Source organism: Poecile atricapillus, chromosome 29 (genome assembly GCF_030490865.1).
Source record: "Poecile atricapillus isolate bPoeAtr1 chromosome 29, bPoeAtr1.hap1, whole genome shotgun sequence".
Taxonomy (NCBI): domain Eukaryota; kingdom Metazoa; phylum Chordata; class Aves; order Passeriformes; family Paridae; genus Poecile; species Poecile atricapillus.
The window spans coordinates 4084511-4105970 of NC_081277.1; the positions used below are offsets into that span (position 1 = coordinate 4084511).

At 50.2% G+C, this 21460-nt stretch overlaps 1 protein-coding gene across 1 annotated transcript; it reads left to right on the plus strand.

The window, feature by feature from the left end:
• The first annotated feature begins 4696 nt into the window (after positions 1 to 4696).
• On the plus strand, positions 4697 to 20737 carry LOC131589727 (PH and SEC7 domain-containing protein 4-like). Its single transcript, XM_058859497.1, has 12 exons — positions 4697 to 4758; positions 5194 to 5277; positions 6161 to 6241; positions 8161 to 8273; positions 8902 to 8960; positions 10269 to 10358; positions 11204 to 11247; positions 12213 to 12355; positions 13966 to 14170; positions 16610 to 16754; positions 18781 to 18918; positions 20277 to 20737. The coding sequence occupies exons 3-12, from the start codon at positions 6219 to 6221 to the stop codon at positions 20583 to 20585; spliced, it is 1269 nt and encodes a 422-aa protein (XP_058715480.1). The 5' UTR covers positions 4697 to 4758; positions 5194 to 5277; positions 6161 to 6218; the 3' UTR covers positions 20586 to 20737.
• The last annotated feature ends 723 nt before the right edge of the window (positions 20738 to 21460 follow it).

A 21460-nucleotide genomic window follows, 5' to 3' on the forward strand; every position in this document is an offset into this window, starting at 1 on the left:
TGTCCATCCCACCCAAATCCATGGATGGGAACATCTTCCAGGTCTCCATGGATGAGGACATCCCACCCAAAAACACGACCATGGATGAGGACATCCCACCCAAGCCCACAACCATGGATGGGAACATCTTCCAGGTACGAACTGATGGGTCCATCCCACCCAAATCCATGGATGAGGACATCCACCCAAACCCATGTCCATGGATGAGGACATCCCACCCAATTCCATGCCCAAGAATGAGGACATCTCACCCAAATCCATGACCATGGATGAGGACATCTTCCAGGAGCTCCAAAGCCATGGATCCATGTTTGAGGACATCTTCCAGGTGTCCATGGATGAGTCCATCCCACCCAAATCCATGTCCATGTTTGAGGACATCTTCCAGGTACGAACTGATGGCTCCATCCCACCCAAAACCACGACCATGGATAAGGACATCCCACCCCAGGCCGTTCCTGTGGACCAAAGCTTTGAGCTCCTCTTGGGGAGCATCTTCAACATGTCCATGGGTGGGGACACCTCCTGTGGCCAGGTGACAACAGACGGGGCCACCTCACCCGATCCCATGGCCACGGATGGGACCAACCTGTCCGAGTGCTGGGAGCGTGCGCTGAGGGACAGGAACATCTCACCTGATGTCACCATGGGTGGGGACATCTCATCATGGACGGTGACCAGGGATGAGGACATCTCCCACACATCCACGGTTGGGGACATCTCATCATGGACGATGACCAGGGATGGGGACATCTCCCACTCATCCATGGGTGGGGACATCTCATCATGGACGATGACCAGGGATGAGGACATCTCCTCATGGATGGTGACCAGGGATGAGGACATCTCCCACTCATCCATGGGTGGGGACATCTCATCATGGACGGTGACCAGGGATGAGGACATCTCCCACTCGTCCATGGGTGGGGACATCTCATCATGGACGGTGACCTGGGATGGGACCAACTTGTCCAAGACCGTGACCATGAGTGGGACCACCTCGCCCAACTCCATGACCCCAGATGGGACCTTCTCTCCAGAGCACCTGGCCATGGATTCAAGGATCTCAGCCGAGTCTGTGACCATGGGTGGGACCATCTCCCCCAGGTCCACCCCTGGGGATGGCTCCAACTCCCCAGAGCCCCTTCCCATGGATTCAGGGATCTCATCCAAGAGCATGACCATGGATGGGACCACCTTGTCCAAGACCATGACCATGGATGGTCCCATCTCACCCAAATCCCTGACCATGGATGGGACCGTTTCACCAGAACACGTGTCCATGGATTCAACCAACTCATCCCAGACCATGACCATGGATGGTCCCATCTCACCCAAACCCATGACCATGGATGGGACCACCTTGTCCAAGACCATGACCATGGATGGTCCCATCTCACCCAAACCCATGACCACGGATGGCCCCATCTCACCCAAACCCATGACCATGGATGGTCCCATCTCACCCAAGTCTGTGACCATGGATGGTCCCATCTCACCCAAGTCTGTGACCATGGATGGTCCCATCCCACCCAAGTCTGTGACCATGGATGGTCCCATCTCACCCAAACCCATGACCATGGATGGTCCCATCCCACCCAAGTCTGTGACCATGGATGGTCCCATCTCACCCAAACCCATGACCATGGATGGTCCCATCTCACCCAAACCCATGACCATGGATGGTCCCATCCCACCCAAACTCTCAGCCCCCAAACACAGCCAGGAGGAAGAGGAGGGTGATAATGACGATGACAACGGCCATGCCAGAGATGACCATGATGACCTTGATGACCTTGATGACCACCATGACCACAAAGACTACCATGACCACGATGACCATGATGACCACCACGACCACCACGACCATGATGTCCACAATGACTGTGATGACCACCTTGACCACCTTGACCACCATGACCACCTTGACCACCATGACCACCTTGACCACCATGACCAGCATATCCAGCATGACCATGATGACCACCATGACCTTGATGACCACCATGACCATGATGACCACCATGACCACCGTGACCATGATGACCGCAAAGACCACAATGACCACCATGACCATGATGACCATTATGACTGTGATGACCACCATGACCACAAAGACCACCATGACCTTGATGGCCATGATGACCACCATGGCCACCATGACTATGATAACCACAATGACCTTGAGGACCACCATGGCCTTGATGACCACGATGACCACCATGACCATGATGACCACCATGACCATGATGACCATTATGACTGTGATGACCTTGATGACCACAATGACCTTGATGACCACCATGACCACCATGATCATGATGACCACCATGACCTTGATGACCACCATGACCTCAATGACCTTGATGACCACCATGGCCTTGATGACCATGATGACCACCATGATCATGATGACCACCATGACCACGATGACCACAATGACCTTGATGACCACCATGGCCTTGATGACCACCATGACCACCATGACCACAAAGGCCACCATGACCACAAAGACCACGATGACCATCGTGACCATGATGACCACCATGACCATGATGACCACAATGACCTTGATGACCACCATGACCACAAAGGCCACCATGACCACCATGACCATGATGACCACCATGACCATGATGATCACCATGACCACCATGATCACCATGACCACCATGACCTCGATGACCACCACGACCTTGATGACCACCACGACCTTGATGCCCACCACAACCACCACGACCGCGACGACCGCAGCAGCTCATCCCGCGATGACGAAGACGAGGAGGATCTGGAAGATCTGGAGGAGCTTGACGAGGACGAGGAGCCCCATTTCCACACCAACCCCCTGTTCCAGCACCCTCTGCCCGCGGGTGTCCCCGCGTGGCGCCCACACCGTGTCACCCTGCCCGGTGACGGGGACACCCTCAGGTGTCACCCCCGGGGAGGAGCCACCACCTGGGGTCAGTGAGGTCACCCCGAGACCTTTGGGGTTCATTTGGGGTGGGGTCACCACGCTGATGGGAACCCACCTCTGGTGTCTTCTTCTCACCCAGGACCTCCCAGACCCCCGGGCCCGGAGCTCTCGGACCCCCCGGATCCACTCCAGGAATTTGGGGATCCCCCGGATCGGCTCCAGGAATTTGGGGACCCCAAGGATCCACTCCAGGAATTTGGGGATCCCTCGGATCCGCTCCAGGAATTTGGGGATCCCAAGGATCGGCTCCAGGAATTTGGGGATCCCAAGGATCCACTCCAGGAATTCGGGGATCCCTCGGATCCACCCCCGGAATTTGGGGATCCCCCGGATCAGCTCCAGGAATTTGGGGATCCCAAGGATCGGCTCCAGGAATTTGGGGATCCCTTGGATCCACCCCTGGAATTTGGGGACCCCAAGGATCCACTCCAGGAATTTGGGGATCCCCCGGATCCACCCCAGGAATTTGGGGACCCCAAGGATCGGCTCCAGGAATTTTGGGATCCCCCGGATCCACTCCAGGAATTTGGGGATCCCCCGGATCGGCTCCAGGGATTTGGGGACCCTCCAAGTCCCCCGGGTTTGCCCCAAAAATGGGGACCCCAAAACCCCCCAGAACCCCCAGATTTACCCCAAAAATTGGGGTCCCAAACCCCCCCCAGATTTACCCCAAATCCCCCCAGATTTACCCCAAAAATTGGGGTCCCAAACCCCCCCAAATTTACCCCAAACCCCCCCAGATTTGCCCCAAATCTCCCCAAATTTACCCCAAAAATTGGGGTCCCAAACCCCCCCAGATTTGCCCCAAATCCCCCCAAATTTACCCCAAAAATTGGGGTCCCAAACCCCCCCAGATTTACCCCAAACCCCCCCAGATTTACCCCAAAAATTGGGGTCCCAAACCCCCCCAGATTTACCCCAAATCCCCCCAAATTTACCCCAAACCCCCCCAGATTTACCCCAAAAATTGGGGTCCCAACCCCCCCCGGCCCCCCCAAATTTGCCCCCAAAATGGGGGGTCCGGAGTCCCCTGAGCCCCCTCAGGAGCCCCCAAAGCCCCCAGACCCTTCTGAAACCCCCCCAGAGCCCCAGGGTCACCCCCAAATCCCCCCGGAGCCCCCCAAAATCAGCCCAGGACCCCCCAAAATCCCCCCGGAGCCCCCCCAAATCCCCCCTGAGCCCCCCAAAATCCCCTCTGGTCCCCCCCAAATCCCTCCAGGACCCCCCAAAATCCCCCCTGAGCCCCCCAAAATCAGCCCAGGACCCCCCAAAATCCCCCCTGAGACCCCCAAAATCCCCTCTGAGCCCCCCCAAATCCCCCTGAATCTCCCCAAATCCCCTCTGCTCCCCCCCAAATCCCCCCAGGACCCCCCAAAATCCCCCCAGGACCCCCCCAAATCCCCCCTGAGCTCCCCAAAATCCCCCCTGAGCCCCCCCAAATCCCTCCAGGACCCCCCAAAATCCCCCCAGGACCCCCCAAAATCCCCCCTGATCCCTCCCAAATCCCTCCAGGATCTCCCAAAATCCCCCCTGAGCCCCCCAAAATCCTTTCAGGACCCCCCCAAGTCCCCCCTGATCCCCCCCAAATCCCTCCAGGATCTCCCAAAATCCCCCCTGAGCCCCCCAAAATCAGCCCAGGACCCCCCAAAATCCCCCCTGAGCCCCCCCAAACCCCCCCCGGACCCCCCCGAGCCCCCCCCGAGCCCGGGGGGTTTTGGGGGGTCCCCCAACCCCGAGGAGCCGCCCCCCGAAACCGGCCCGGAGCCCCCCCGGGACCCCCCCGGGTGAGGAACCCCCCAGAGACCCCAGACCCATTTGGGACCCCCCAAAAATCCCATTTTCCTTCCCAAAATCCCATTTTTTCACCCCAAAATCCCATTTTCCCCCCAAAATCCCATTTTTCCCCCAAAATCCCCATTTTTTCTTTCCCAAAATCCCCATTTTTAAACAAAAATCCCCATTTTTCCCCCAAAATCTCCATTTTTTCCCCAAAATCCCATTTTTCTTTCCCAAATTCCCATTTTTTCACCCCAAAATCCCATTTTTCCCCAAAAAAATCCAATTTTTGCCCCAAAAATCCCAATTTTTCCCCCCAAAATCCCCTTTTTTTTCCCCAAAATCCCATTTTTCTTTCCCAAAATCCCCCTTTTTCCCCCCAAATTCCCATTTTTCCCAAAATCCCCATTTTTCACCCCAAATTCCCAATTTTTTCCCCCCAGGGAGGATCCCCGAGTTTTGGCCTCGCGACTTTTCCGCCTGGACGGGGTCAGGAAATCCCAGGTGGCCTCGTTCCTACGGAAAAAGTGAGGATTTGGGGCGAAAAAATGAGATTTTGGGAAAAAATGGGAAATTTGGGATAAAAATGGGGATTTTGGGGATAAAATGGGGATTTTTGGGAAAAAAAATGGGATTTTTTTGGGGGAAAAATGGGGATTTTTGGGAATAAAAAGGGGATTTGGAGGGATAAAAATGGGATTTTTGGGAATAAAAAGGGGATTTGGAGGGATAAAAATGGGGATTTTGGGGGAAAAATGGGGATTTTTGGGAAAAATGGTTTTTTTGGGGATTAAAATGGGGATTTCTGGGAAAAAAATGGAAATTTTGGGATAAAAATGGGAATTTTGGGGACAAAAATGGGGATTTTTGGAAAAAAAATGGGATTTTTGGGGAAAAATGGGGAATTTTGGGAAAAAATGGGATTTTGGGAAAGGAAAGTGGGGATTTTGGGGTGAAAAAATGGGATTTTTGGGGGAAAAAATGGGGATTTTTGGGGGGAAAAAAGTGGAGATTTTTGGGAAAAAATGGGGATTTTTAGAAAAAAAATGGGGATTTTTGGGAAAAAAATTGATTTTTTGGGGGAAAAAATGGGGATTTTTGGGAAAAAATGGGGATTTTTTGGGAAAAAATTGGGATTTTTTTTTTTTTAAAGAAATGGGGATTTTTTGGATAAAAAGATGGGACTTTTGTGGGGATAAAAATGGGGATTTTTGGGGAAAAAATGGAGATTTTTGGAAAAAAAATGGAAATTTTTAGGGGAAAATACGGATTTTTTGGGGAAAAAATGAGGATTTTGGGGGGGAATTGAGGAATTTTTTTGGGAATTGTGGAATATTTTTGGGAATTGTGGAAATTTTTTGGGAATTGAGGATTTGGGGTCCCCAAAATTCCCATTTTTCCTTCCCCCAGCACGGAATTCAGCTCCAGGGTGGCTCGGGAATATCTGGAATTGTTCCAGTTCCAGGGAATGAGCCTGGAGCAGGCGCTCAGGTGAGGAATTCCGGGAATTCCGGGAATTTTGGGGCATTTTGGGGGATTTTGGGAAGTTTTGGGAATATTTGGGAATTTTGGGGAATTTTTTTTTTATTTTTTTTGAATTTTTGGGGAAATTTTGGGGAATTTTGGGACATTTTTGGGAATTTTTTGGGATTTTTTTTTATTTTTTGGGGAATTTTGGGGGAATTTTTGGGAATTTTGGGGGGTTTTGGGAATTTTGGAGGAATTTTGGGGAGATTTTTGGGGAAATTTTTGGGAATTTTTTTAATTTTGGGGAATTCCTGGGAATTTTTTTGGAATTTTTTTTTCATTTTTGGGGAATTTTGGGGAATTTTTGGGGAATTTTTTGGAATTTTGGGGAATTTTGGGGAATTTTTTTGGAATTTTTGGGGAATTTTGGGGGGATTTTGGGGAATTTTTGGGGATTTTTTTGAATTTTGGGGAATTTTGGGGAATTTTGGGGGAATTTTTGGGGATTTGGGGAGAATTTTCGGGGAATTTTTTGGGGATTGTGGAGAATTTGGGGAATTTTTTGGGAATTTTGGGGAATTTGGGGGAATTTGGGGAATTTTGGGGGGATTTTGGGGAATTTGGGGAATTTTGGGGGATTTGGGGGAATTTTGGGGGATTTTTTTTTTTACTTTTGGGGAATTTTGTGGAATTTTTGGGAATTTTGGGGGGTTTTGGGAATTTTGGGGGAATTTTTGGGTTAATTTGGGGGAATTTGGGAGTTTCAGGTGTTTGGGGGCATTTCTGGGGTGTTTTTGAGGTATTTTTGAGATTTCTGGGGTGTTTCAGAGTGTTTTTGACATTTTTGGTGGTTTTTGGGGTGTTTTTGGGGTGTTTGAGGCATTTCTGGGGTGGTTTTGGGGTGGTTTTGGGGTATTTCGGAGGTTTCTGGGGTGTTTCGGGGTGTTTTTTAAATTTTTGGTGTTTTTGGGGTGTTTGGGGCATTTCTGGGGTGTTTGGGGTGGTTTTGGGGTGTTTTTGGGGTGTTCTGGGGTGTTTCAGGGTGTTTTTGGGGTGTTTTTGTGCTATTTCGGACATTTCTGGGTTGTTTTGGGGTGTTTTTGGGGTGTTTTGGACATTTCTGGTGTGTTTGGGGTGGTTTTGGGGTGTTCTGGGGTGTTTCAGGGTGTTTTTGGGGTGTTTTGGGCATTTCTGGGGTGTTTTCAGGGTGTTCTGGGGTGTTTCAGGGTGTTCTGGGGTGTTTTTGGGGTGTTCTGGGGTGTTTCAGGATGTTTTGGGGTGTTTCAGGGTGTTTTTGGGGTGTTTCAGGGTGTTTTTGGGGTGTTTTTGGGGTGTTTCAGGGTGTTCTGGGGTGTTTCAGGGTGTTTTTGGGGTGTTTTTGGGGTGTTTCAGGGTGTTTTGGGGTGTTTCAGGGTGTTCTGGGGTGTTTTCGGGGTGTTCTGGGGTGTTTCAGGATGTTTTGGGGTGTTTTTGGGGTGTTTCAGGGTGTTTTTGGGGTGTTTCAGGGTGTTTTTGGGGTGTTTCAGGGTGTTTTGGGGTGTTTTTGGGGTGTTTCAGGGTGTTTCAGGGTGTTTTTGGGGTGTTTTTGGGGTGTTTTTGGGGTGTTTCAGGGTGTTTTTGGGGTGTTTCAGGGTGTTTTTGGGGTGTTTCAGGGTGTTTTTGGGGTGTTTCAGGGTGTTTCAGGGTGTTTTTGGGGTGTTTTTGGGGTGTTTCAGGGTGTTCTGGGGTGTTTTTGGGGTGTTTTTGGGGTGTTTCAGGGTGGTTTTGGGGTGTTTTTGGGGTGTTTCAGGGTGTTTCAGGGTGTTTTTGGGGTGTTTTTGGGGTGTTTCAGGGTGTTTTTGGGGTGTTTCAGGGTGTTCTGGGGTGTTTCAGGGTGTTTTCGGGGTGTTCTGGGGTGTTTCAGGGTGTTTCAGGGTGTTTTCGGGGTGTTTTTGGGGCGTCAGGCAGTTCCTGCGGGCTCTGGTGCTGTCGGGGGAGACTCAGGAGCGCGAGCGGGTCCTGGGGCACTTCTCGAGCCGCTTCCACCGCTGCAACCCCGGTGCCTTTCCCTCGGCGGGTGAGACCCCAAAACTCACCCTAAACCCCCCAAATTCACCCCAAAACTGACCCTAAAACCCCCAAATTCACCCCAAAACTGACCCTGAACCCCCCAAATTCACCCCAAAACTAACCCTGAACCCCGGCGCCTTTCCCTCTGCGGGTGAGACCCCAAAACTCACCCTAAAACCCCCAAATTCACCCCAAAACTGACCCTAAACCCCCAAATTCACCCCAAAACTCACCCTGAACCCTGGAGCCTTTCCCTCGGCGGGTGAGACCCCAAACCTGACCCTAAACCCACAAAACTCACCCTAAACCCCCCAAACCCACCCTAAACCTGACCCTGAACCCCCCAATCCACCCCAAACCTGACCCTAAACCCCCAAAACTGCCCCAAAATTGACCTTAAACCCCCAAATTCAACCCAAAACTGACCCTAAACCCCAAAACCCACCCCAAAACTGACCCTAAACCCCCAAAACTCACCCTAAACCAACAAACCCACCCCAAAACTGACCCTAAACTCTCCAATCCTCCCCAAACCTGACCCTAAACCCCCAATCTGACCCAAAACTGACCCTAAACCCCCAAATCCTCCCTAAAACCCCAAATCCCCCCTAAAACCGACCCCAAATCCTCCCCAGACTCTGTTCACACCCTCACCTGTGCCCTGATGCTGCTCAACACCGACCTGCACGGCCAGGTGAGGGCTGCCCCAAAATAACCCCAAAATAACCCCAAAACAACCCCAAAACAACCCCAAAATCACCCCAAAACAACCCCAAAATAACCTCAAAATAACCCCAAAATAACCCCAAAAACCACCAAAATTAACCCTAAAATAGCCACAAAAATAACCCAAAATAATCCAAAAATAACCCAAAAATAATCCTAAAATAACCCAAAAATAACCCCAAAATAATCCCAAAATAACCCAAATTCCCCAAATCCTTCCCAAAAATCCCCAAAATCCACCCCTGGAATTCTGGGGCAGTTTTGGGGTGGATTTGGGAGAATTTGGGGCAGTTTTGGAGTGGATTTGGGGCAATTTTGGGGCAGTTTTGGGGTGATTTTGGGGTGGATTTGGGGTGGATTTGGGGCAGTTTTGGGGCAGTTTTGGGGGAATTTGGGGCAGTTTTGGGGCAGTTTGGGGTGGATTTGGGGTGGGTCAGACCCTCGGGGCCCTTTTGGGTTTTTTTCCCGTTTTGGGGCGGTTTTGGGGCAGTTTTGGGGTGGATTTGGGGCGGTTTTGGGTGGATTTGGGGTGAATTTGGGGCAGTTTTGGGTGGATTTGGGGCGGTTTTGGGTGGATTTGGGGTGAATTTGGGGCAGTTTTGGGTGGATTTGGGGCGGTTTTGGGTGGATTTGGGGCGGGTCAGACCCTCGGGGCCCTTTTGGGGTTTTTTCCCATTTTGGGGTGGATTTGGGGCAGTTTTGGGTGGATTTGGGGCGGTTTTGGGGCGGTTTTGGGTGGATTTGGGGCAGTTTTGGGTGGATTTGGGGCGGTTTTGGGTGGATTTGGGGTGGGTCAGACCCTCGGGGCCCTTTTGGGGTTTTTTTCCCGTTTTGGGGTGATTTTGGGGCAGTTTTGGGTGGATTATGGGGTGAATTTGGGGTGGATTTGGGGCCGTTTTGGGTGGATTTGGTGCGGGTCAGACCCTCGGGGCCCTTTTGGGGTTTTTTCCCATTTTGGGGTGATTTTGGGGCAGTTTTGGGGCAGTTTTGGGGCAGTTTTGGGTGGATTTGGGGTGGTTTTGGGTGGATTTGGGGTGAATTTGGGGTGGATTTGGGGCAGTTTTGGGGTGGATTTATGGTGAATTTGGGGTGGGTCAGACCCTCGGGGCCCTTTTGGGGTTTTTCCCCGTTTTTGGGGTGATTTTGGGGCAGTTTTTTGGTGGATTTGGGGCAGTTTTGGGGCAGTTTTGGGTGAATTTGGGGCGGGTCAGACCCTCGGGGTCCTTTTGGGGTTTTTCCCGTTTTTGGGGTGATTTTGGGGACCCCAAACCTGCAGCGCCTGGGCCGGGCCATGAGCAGCTCCGAGTTCGTGGCCAACCTGAGCGGGATGATGGACGGGCAGGACTTCCCTCGGGAACAGCTCAAGGTACCCCAAAAAACCCCAAAAAACCCCCAAAAACCCCAAAGAAACCCCAAATAACCCCCAAAAACCCCAAAAAACCCCAAAGAAACCCCAAAGAAACCCCAAAAAAACCCCAAAAAACCCCCAAAACCCCAAAGAAACCCCAAATAACCCCCAAAAACCCCAAAAAACCCCAAAGAAACCCCAAAGAAACCCCAAATAAGCCCCAAAACCCCAAAAAACCGAAAAAAAAACCCCAAAAAATGCAAAAAAGTCCCCAAAAAAACCCAAAAAATCCCCCCCAAAGCCCCAAAGAAACCCCAAAAAACCCCCAAAACCCCAAAAAATCCCCAAAACCCCCCAAAAACCCCAAAAAATCCCCCAAAAAAACCCAAAAAACCCGAAAAACGCAAGAAACCCAAAAACCCCCCAAAAAATTCCAAAAACCCAAAGAAACCCCAAAAAATCCCCAAAAAACCCCAAAAAACTCAAAGAAACCCCAAAAAATCCCAAACCCCACAAAAACCCCCAAAAAATCCCCAAAATCCCCAAAAACCCCAAAAAACCCCAAAAATGGGGATTTTGACCCAAAAAAACCCAAAATTCCCGGAAAACCGAGGTGGAAACATCCAAAAAAAAATCCTAAAAATGGGAAAAAATGGGATTTTCACCCCAAAAATCCTAAAAATGGGGAAAAAAGGGATTTTCACCCCCAAAAAATCCTAAAAATGGGAAAAAATGGGATTTTCACCCCAAAAATCCTAAAAATGGGAAAATAAGGATTTTTACCCCCAAAAAAATCCTAAAAATGGGGAAAAAAAGGATTTTTACCCCAAAATTTCCTAAAAATCCCAATTTTTTTCCCGTAGAGTTTGTACGGATCCATCCGGAGCCAGAAATTGGAGTGGGCGACGTGAGTGGGGAAATTTGGGAATTTTGGGAAAAATTTGGGAAAAATTTGGGAGATTTTGGGAATTTTGGGGAATTTGGGGAAAAATTTGGGAGATTTTGGGGGAATTTTGGGGGAATTTTGGGGATTTTGGGGGAATTTTGGGGGAATTTTGAGGGATTTTGGGGTGAATTTGGGGGATTTTGGGGGAAATTTGGGTGAAATTTGAGAAATTTTGGGGAAATTTTGGGGAATTTGGGGGGATTCAGGTGGGAATTTGGGGGATTTTGGGGAAATTTTGGGATTTTGGGGGATTTTGGTCGGGATTTTTTTGGAATTCCACGGGAATTTTGGGATTTTCTCTGATTTTATGCAGATTTGCCCCAAATTTCTGGCATTTGGGTTGGGTTTTGTGGGATTTTAATGGGATTTCTTGGAATTCCATGGGAATTTTGGGATTTTCTCTGATTTTATGGAGATTTCCCCCAAATTTCTGGGATTTGGGTCGGGTTTTGTGGGATTTTAATGGGATTTTGGTTGGGATTTGGTTGGGATTTCTTGGAATTCCACGGGAATTTTGGGATTTTCTCTGATTTTGTGTAGATTTCCCCCAAAATTCTGGGATTTTAATGGGATTTTTTGGAATTCCACAGGAATTTTGGGATTTTCTCTGATTTTCTGGAGATTTCCCCCAAATTTCTGGGATTTTGATGGGATTTGGTTGGGATTTCTTGGAATTCCACAGGAATTTTGGGATTTTCTGGGATTTTGATGGGATTTGGGTCATGTTTTCTGGGATTTTGGTTGGGATTTCTTGGAATTCCACAGGAATTTTGGGATTTTCTCCGATTTTGTGTAGATTTACCCCAAATTTCTGGGATTTGGGTTGGGTTTTGTGGGATTTTGATGGGATTTGGGTCGGGTTTTGTGGGATTTGGGTCGGGATTTTTTTGGAATTTGACGGAATTTTGGGATTTTTGCCCCTGCAGGGATGATGAGGATGAGGCTGAGCCCCAAAATCCCCCAGAATTCCCAAATCCCGGAATTCCGGCGGAGCTGCCGGGGGGTCCCGGCCCCGCCCTCAGGGGGGTCCTGGCCCGGAAGGTTCTGACGGAGAGCGACGGGAAAAAGGGTGAGCTCCGGATTTTGGGGGGATTTGGGGAATTTTGGGGATTTTGGGGAATTTTGGGGGAATTTTGGGAATTTTGAGGGGATTTGGGGGAATTTTGGGGGCAATTTGGGGTGGATTTGGGGGGATTTTGGGGAATTTTGGGGAAATTTTGGGAATTTCGGGGGAATTTTGGGATGGGTTTTGGGGAATTTTGGGGGAATTTTGGGAATTTTTGGGGGGATTTGGGGGGATTTGGGGGGGATTTTTGGGATTTGGGGGAATTTTTGGGGTTATTTTTGAGGGAATTTGGGGAATTTTGGGGGGATTTGGGGGGATTTTGGAGGATTTGGGGGAATTTTTGGGATTTGGGGAAATTTTTGGGGTTATTTTTGAGGGAATTTGGGGGATTTTGGGGAATTTTGGGAATTTTTGGGGGGATTTTGGGAATTTTGGGGGGATTTTGGGATGGGTTTGGGGGGATTTTGGGGGATTTTGGGGAATTTTGGGGTGGATTTGGAGGAATTTTGGGGGATTTTGGGGAATTTTTGGGAATTTTGGGGGGATTTTGGGATGGGTTTGGGGGGATTTTGGGGATTTTGGGGAATTTTGGGGGGATTTTGGGAATTTTGAGGGGATTTTGGGAATTTTGGGGGGATTTGGGGGGGATTTTTGGGATTTTGGGGAATTTTGGGGGGATTTTGGGGAATTTCTGAGGGATTTTGGGGGGATTTTTGGGATTTTGGGGGAATTTTTGGGAATTTTGTGGGGATTTGGGGATTTGGGGGAATTTTTGGGGAATTTTGTGGGGATTTTGGGGAATTTTGGGGAATTCTGGTGATTTTTGGGAATTTTTGGGAATTTTGGGGGGAATTTGGGATGGGTTTGGGGGGATTTTGGGGGGGATTTTGGGGGATTTTGGGAATTTTGGAGGGATTTGGGGGGATTTTTGGGATTTTGGGGGAATTTTTGGGAATTTTGTGGGGATTTGGGGAATTTTGGGGAATTTTGGAGGGATTTTGGGGGATTTTTGGGGGATTTTTGGGAATTTTAGGATGGGTTTGGGGTGGATTTGGGGTGGATTTTGGGATGTATTTTGGGGCAATTTCAGGGTATTTTGGGCTGGATTTTGGGGCAATTTCAGGGTATTTTGGGCAGGATTTTGGGGTGATTTCAGGATATTTTTGGACAGATTTTGGGCTGTATTTTGGGGTGATTTCGGGGTATTTTGGGTTGTATTTTGGGCTGGATTTTGGGGTGATTTCAGGGCATTTTGGGCTGGATTTTGGGGTGATTTCAGGGGATTTTGGGGCTGTATTTTGAGGTGATTTGGGGCTGTATTTTGGGGTGATTTCAGGGTATTTTGGGCTGGATTTTGGGGCGATTTCAGGGTATTTTTGGATATATTTTGTGCTGTATTTTGGGGCGATTTCAGGGTATTTTGGGCAGGATTTTGGGGCGATTTCAGGGTATTTTGGGGCTGTATTTTGGGGTGATTTCAGGGTATTTTGGGCAGGATTTTGGGGCGATTTCAGGTTATTTTGGGCTGGATTTTGGGGTGATTTCAGGGTGATTTTGGGGTGATTTCCGTGCATTTCGGGGCCGTCTCACCCCTCCCCTCGCCCTTCCCGCAGCTCCCTGGGGCCGGCGGGGCTGGAAGCGTTTCGGGGCCGAGCTCCGGGGCTCCTTCCTCCTCCTCCTCAGGGACCCCCCCGAGGGACCCCAGGAGGTTTTGGGGCTCCCCCACGCCCTGGCCCAGCCCCACCCCAAATACACCAAGAGACCCCACGTGTTCCTGCTCTGCACCGGGGACCGGAGACAGTTCCTGTGCCAGGCACGGTAAGGGCACCCCAAAAACACTGAGAGACCCCAAAAAAACACTGAGAGACCCCAAAAAAATACTGAGAGACCCCAAAAATACACTGAGAGACCCCAAAAATACACTGAGAGACCCCAAAAAAATACAGAGAGAACCCAAAAATACAGAGAGACCCCAAAAATGCAGAGAGACCCCAAAAAAACACTGAGAGAACCCAAAAATACACTGAGACCCCAAAAATACAGAGGGACCCCAAAAATACACTGAGAGACCCCAAAAATACTGAGAGACCCCAAAAATGCAGAGAGACCCCAAAAATACTGAGAGAGACCCCAAAAATACAGAGAGACCCCAAAAATACACTGAGAGACCCCAAAAATACAGAGAGACCCCAAAAAAATACAGAGAGACCCCAAAAATGCAGAGAGACCCCAAAAAAATACAGAGAGAACCCAAAAATCACAGAGAGAGACCCCAAAAAAATACAGAGAGACCCCAAAAATACAGAGAGACCCCAAAAATACACTGAGAGAACCCAAAAATGCAGAGAGAGACCCCAAAAATACACTGAGAGACCCCAAAAAAATACAGAGAGACCCCAAAAACACAGAGACCCCAAAAAAATACACTGAGAGACCCCAAAAATACACTGAGAGAACCCAAAAATACACTGAGAGACCCCAAAAATACAGAGAGACCCCAAAAATACACTGAGAGACCCCAAAAATACACTGAGAGACCCCAAAAATACAGAGAGAGACCCCAAAAATACACTGAGAGACCCCAAAAATACACTGAGAGACCCCAAAAATACACTGAGAGACCCCAAAAATACACTGAGAGACCCCAAAAATACACTGAGAGACCCCAAAAATACAGAGAGACCCCAAAAATCACAGAGGGACCCCAAAAATACAGAGAGACCCCAAAAATACACTGAGAGACCCCAAAAATACAGAGAGACCCCAAAAACCACTTATTTTGGGGTTATTTTGGGTTATTTTGGGGGGTATTGTTGGGTTATTTTTGGGGTTATTTTTGGGGCATTTTTGGGTTATTTTTGGGTTATTTTTGGGTTATTTTTGGGTTATTTTTTGGGTTTATTTTTGGGTTATTTTTGGGTTATTTTGGGGTTATTTTTGGGGGGTTATTTTTGGGGCATTTTTGGGTTATTTTGGGGGTATTTTTGGGTTATTTTTGGGTTATTTTTGGGGCATTTTTGGGGTTTTTTTGGGGGTATTTTTGGGTTATTTTTGGGGTTATTTTTGGGTTATTTTTGGGTTATTTTTGGGTTATTTTTGGGGTTATTTTGGGTTATTTTTGGGTTATTTTTGGGGTTATTTTGGGTTATTTTTGGGGTATTTTTGGGTTATTTTTGGGTTATTTTTGGGTTATTTTTGGGTTATTTTTGGGGTTATTTTGGGTTATTTTTGGGTTATTTTTGGGGTTATTTTGGGTTATTTTTGGGGTATTTTTGGGTTATTTTTGGGTTATTTTTGGGTTATTTTTGGGTTATTTTTGGGTTATTTTTGGGGTTATTTTGGGTTATTTTTGGGGTATTTTTGGGTTATTTTTGGGTTATTTTTGGGTTATTTTGGGGGTTTTTTTGGGTTATTTTTGGGTTATTTTGGGGTTATTCTTGGGTTATTTTTGGGGTTATTTTTTGGGTTATTTTTGGGTTATTTTGGGGGTTATATTTTGGGCTATTTTTGGGTTAATTTTGGGGCATTTTTGGGGCATTTTTGGGGTATTTTTGGGTTATTTTGGGGGTTATTTTTGGGGTATTTTTGGGTTATTTTTGGGGGTTTTTTTTGGGTTATTTTTGGGGTTATTTTTGGGTTATTTTTTGGGGTATTTTGGGGGTTATATTTTGGGCTATTTTTGGGTTATTTTTGGGTTAATTTTGGGTTATTTTTGGGGTATTTTGGGGGGTTTTTTTGGGTTATTTTTGGGTTATTTTGGGGTTATTTTTGGGTTATTTTGGGGGGGATTGTTGGGTTATTTTTCAGTTATTTTTGGGTTATTTTTGGGTTATTTTTGGGGTATTTTTGGGTTATTTTTGGGTTATTTTTTTGGGTTATTTTTGGGGTTATTTTTGGGTTATTTTGGGTTATTTTTGGGTTATTTTGGGGGGGTTTTTTTGGGTTATTTTTGGGTTATTTTTTGGGGTATTTTGGGGGTTATATTTCGGGCTATTTTTGGGTTATTTTGGGGTTAATTTTGGGTTATTTTTGGGGTATTTTGGGGGGTTTTTGTGGGTTATTTTGGGGTTATTCTTGGGTTATTTTTGGGTTATTTTTGGGGTTATTTTGGGGGTATTTCTGGGTTATTTTTGGGTTATTTTTTTGGGTTTGTGGTGGGGTTTTAGGGTGCTTTATTCAATATTTGGGAACACAATGGGGTGTGACGTCACCGTGACATCACGATGACGTCACGCTGACGCCCCGATGACGTCACAGGAGCGCGGGGGAGCTGCAGCGCTGGGTGGGGGGGATCAACCTGGCGGCGGCGCTCAGCTCCCGGCCCCCCCTGCCCGCCGCCATCGGCTCCCGGCGCCGCTTCGTGCGCCCGGTGCTGCCCGCGACGCCCAGCCAGCACGGACCGGTGAGAGAACAAAAAACACCCTGAAATGCACCCTAAAATACACCCCGAAACAGCCCCAAAAACACCTCAAATCCCCCCAAAAACCCCACCAAAAACCTCCAAAAATAACACCCCAAAAATAACCCCAAATCCCACAAAAACAACCCCAAAATTCCCACCAAATACACCCCAAATCCCACCAAAAAAGCCCTGAAATGACACCCCAAAAACACCCCAAAACCACCCCAAAAACCCCACCAAAAACCTCCAAAAATAACACCCCAAAACAACCCCAAAATTCCCACTAAAAACACCCTAAAAATAACCCTAAAATACCCCAAAAACACCCCAAAAACACCCCCAAATCCCACCAAAAACACCCTGAAATGACACCCCAAAACAACCCCCAAATCCCCCCAAAACCCCACCAAAACCCTCCAAAAATAACACCCTAAAAACACCCCAGAAACACCCCAAAACAACCCCAAGAACACCCCAAAAACCACCCCAAAATTCCCACCAAAAACACCCCAAAAACCCCAAATCCCACCAAAAACACCCTGAAATGACACCCCAAAACAACCCCAAAACCCCACCAAAAAAACCCTGAAACAACTCCCCCAAACCCCAAAAACACCCCAAAACAACCCCAAGAACACCCCAAAAACACCCCAAAATTCCCACCAAAACCACCCCAAAACCACCCCAAAACAAACCCCAAATCCCCCAAAAACCCCACCAAAAATCTCCAAAAATAACACCCCAAAAACACCCCAAAAACACCCCCAAATCCCACCAAAAACACCCCAAAAACACCCCAAAAACAACCCCAAATCCCACCAAAACCACCCTGAAATGACACCCCAAAACAACCCCAAAATACCCCAAAATTCCCACCAAAAACACCCCAAAAATAACCCCAAAAACAGCCCCAAAACAGCCTTAAAAACACCCCAAAATCCCCCCCCAAAAACCCTCAAAAAACCCCCCAAAATGTCCCCAAATGTCCCCAAATGTCCTCCCAATGTCCCCCCAATGTCCTCCCAATGTCCCCCCAATGTCCCCAAATGTCCCCAGTGTCCCCAATGTCCCCCCAATGTCCCCCCAATGTCCCAAATATTCTTGAACTTCCCCAATGTCCCCCAAATGTCCCCACTGATGTCCCCAATGATGTCCCCAATGTCCCCAATGTCCCCATTGATGTCCCCAATGTCCCCAATGTCCCCCATGTCCCCAATGATGTCCCCAATGTCCCCAATGTCCCATTGATGTCCCAGTGATGTCCCCAATGTCCCCAGTGATGTCCCCATTGATGTCCCCAGTGTCCCCAGGAGCAGCAGCTGTGTCACCTGCGCCATTGGTTGGGGACAGTGACCCTGATGATGTCCCCAATGATGTCCCCAATGTCCCCATTGATGTCCCCAATGATGTCCCCAATGTCCCCAGGAGCAGCAGCTGTGTCACCTGCGCCGTTGGTTGGGGACAGTGACCCTGATGGTGTCCCCAATGTCCCCATTGATGTCCCCAATGTCCCCAATGTCCCCAATGTCCCATTGATGTCCCCAGGAGCAGCAGCTGTGTCACCTGCGCCGTTGGTTGGGGACAGTGACCCTGATGGTGTCCCCAATGTCCCCATTGATGTCCCCAATGTCCCCAATGATGTCCCCAATGTCCCCAATGTCCCCAGGAGCAGCAGCTGTGTCACCTGCGCCGTTGGTTGGGGACAGTGACCCTGATGGTGTCCCCAATGTCCCCATTGATGTCCCCAATGTCCCCAATGTCCCCAATGTCCCATTGATGTCCCCAGGAGCAGCAGCTGTGTCACCTGCGCCGTTGGTTGGGGACAGTGACCCTGATGGTGTCCCCAATGTCCCCATTGATGTCCCCAGGAGCAGCAGCTGTGTCACCTGCGCCGTTGGTTGGGGACAGTGACCCTGATGGTGTCCCCAATGTCCCCAATGTCCCCAGGAGCAGCAGCTGTGTCACCTGCGCCGTTGGTTGGGGACAGTGACCCTGATGGTGTCCCCAATGTCCCCAATGTCCCCAGGAGCAGCAGCTGTGTCACCTGCGCCGTTGGTTGGGGACAGTGACGTGCCAGCTCCTGGAGCACCAGCGGCTCCGGCCCGAGGGACGCGGCCGAGAACGGGAGGAGCACCGGGAACACGGAGAGTGTCTGCTGGAGGAGGTGACAATGGGGACATCACTGGGGACACTGGGGACATCACTGAGGGGATTGGGGACATTGGGGACACCGGGAACACGGGGAGTGTCTGCTGGAGGAGGTGACATTGGGGACATTGGGGACACTGGGGACATTGGGGACATTGGGGACACCGGGAACACGGAGAGTGTCTGCTGGAGGAGGTGACATTGGGGACATTGGGGACATTGGGGTGACAATGGGGGGACATTGGGGACATTGGGGACACTGGGGACATTGGGGACATTGGGGACACCGGGAACACGGGGAGTGTCTGCTGGAGGAGGTGACAATGGGGACATTGGGGACATTGGGGACATCACTGAGGGGATTGGGGACATTGGGGACAATGGGGACACGGGGAGTGTCTGCTGGAGGAGGTGACAATGGGGACATCACTGGGGACATTGGGGACATTGGGGACATTGGGGACACTGGGGACATTGGGGACATTGGGGACATTGGGAACACGGGGAGTGTCTGCTGGAGGAGGTGACAATGGGGACATCACTGGGGACATTGGGGACACTGGGGTGACAATGGGGACATTGGGGACATTGGGGACACTGGGGACACCGGGAACACGGGGAGTGTCTGCTGGAGGAGGTGACACTGGGGACATTGGGGACACTGGGGACACTGGGGACAATGGGGACATCACTGAGGGGATTGGGGACATTGGGGACATTGGGGACACCGGGAACACGGGGAGTGTCTGCTGGAGGAGGTGACAATGGGGACACTGGGGGGACATTGGGGCCACTGGGGACATTGGGGACATTGGGGTGACATTGGGGACAAGGGGGCCACTGGGATTGTCCCCATGGGAGGGACACGGGGACGGGAGGGGGTGGGTACAGCGACACTGGGGGGTGACATCAAGGTGACCCCGGGAGGTGACCGCAGGGTGTCCCTGAGGTGTCCCCAAGGTGTCCCCAGGGTGTCCCCAAGGTGTCCCCAGGTGTCCCCAAGGTGACCCCGCTGTCCCTGTCCCCAGGGTGTCCCCAGGGTGTCCCCAGGTGTCCCCAAGGTGTCCCCAAGGTGTCCCCAGGGTGTCCCCGAGGTGTCCCCAAGGTGTCCCCAGGGTGTCCCCAAGGTGTCCCCAGGGTGTCCCCAGGTGTCCCCAGGTGTCCCCAAGGTGTCCCCAAGGTGTCCCCAGGGTGACCCCGCTGTCCCTGTCCCCAGGGTGTCCCCAGGGTGTCCCCAGGTGTCCCCAGGGTGTCCCCCAGGTGTCCCCAGGTGTCCCCCAGGTGTCCCCCAGGTGTCCCCAGGGTGTCCCCAGGGTGTCCCCAGGGTGTCCCCAAGGTGTCCCCAGGGTGACCCCGCTGTCCCTGTCCCCACAGCGCCGTCGCTCCCAGATCTACGTGCAGACCCTGGGGACGTGGCTACGCGGTGACAGCGGTGACAGCGGTGACAGAGGGGACAGAGGGGACATCCCGGAGTGTCCCGATGTCCCCGGGGCCCTTGGGGACACCCTGGAGTGTCCCGGTGTCCCCGGTGTCCCCGGTGTCCCCACCCTGACCAAGGCCAGCTCCAGCCCCTCGCTCGTCCCCGAGCCCCGCCCGGGGCGCCTGCGCCGCCACATCTCGGAGCGCAGGGCCAGCAGGAGTGTCCCCAAGGGCCACCAGGAGTGTCCCCAAGGGCTCCTGTGACACCAGGAGTGTCCCCAAGGGCCACCAGGAGTGTCCCCGAGGGCTCCTGTGACACTGGGAGTGTCCCCAAGGGCCACCAAGGGCTCCTGTGACACCAGGAGTGTCCCCAAGGGCCACCAAGGGCTGCTGTGACACCCCTGAGTGTCCCCAAGGGCCACTCCCGGTGTCCCCCCCGCCCCTCCCCCCCCCGGTACGAGGAGTTTCCATTGGGGGGGTCCCGGTCCCGGCCCCTCCCCCACCCCCGGGATTGGGAACAGCTCAGGGAATTCCCAAAAAATCCTCCCCATTCCCAAAAATCCCACAATTCCCAATTCCCAAAAATCCCCAAAAATCCAAAAAAAATCCCAAAATTCCCAATTCCCAAAAAATTCCCATTCCCAAAATTCCCAATTCCCAAAATTCCCAATTCCCAAAAAATTCCCCTTTCCCAAAAATTCCCAAAATTCCCCATTCCCAAAATTCCCCATTCCCACAATTCCCAAAAATCCCAATTCCCAAAATTCCCAATTCCCAAAAAATCTCATTCCCCAAAATTCCCATTCCCAAAATTCCCTTTCCCAAAAATTCCCATTCCCAAAAAATTCCCAATCCCCAAAATTCCCCAAATTCCCAATTCCCAAACTTCCCAATTCCCAAAATTCCCAAAAATTCCCAAAAATTCCCAATTCCCACAATTCCCCATTCCCCAATTTCCCCATTCCCGAGGGAATTTTGGGAGGAATTCCGGGGGAATTTGGGATTTTCCGGCTGTGATTGTGCAATAAAGGCTCCCCCTCCCCCCCCTGCAGAATTCCCGGGATTTTGGAGGATTTGGGGAATTTTGGGGAATTTTGGGGAATTTTGGGAAGGGGGGAGGGAGGAATTTTGGGAAGAGG

Bases quoted from the DNA above. Each gene is read 5' to 3' on its own strand.
- LOC131589727 (XM_058859497.1), top strand. From the start codon at position 6,219: ATGAGCCTGGAGCAGGCGCTCAG. The intron at 10,359-11,203 runs GTACCCCAAAAA...TTTTTCCCGTAG, and splicing joins TCCCTCGGGAACAGCTCAAG to AGTTTGTACGGATCCATCCG. The intron at 16,755-18,780 runs GTGAGAGAACAA...CAATGTCCCCAG, and splicing joins CGCCCAGCCAGCACGGACCG to GAGCAGCAGCTGTGTCACCT.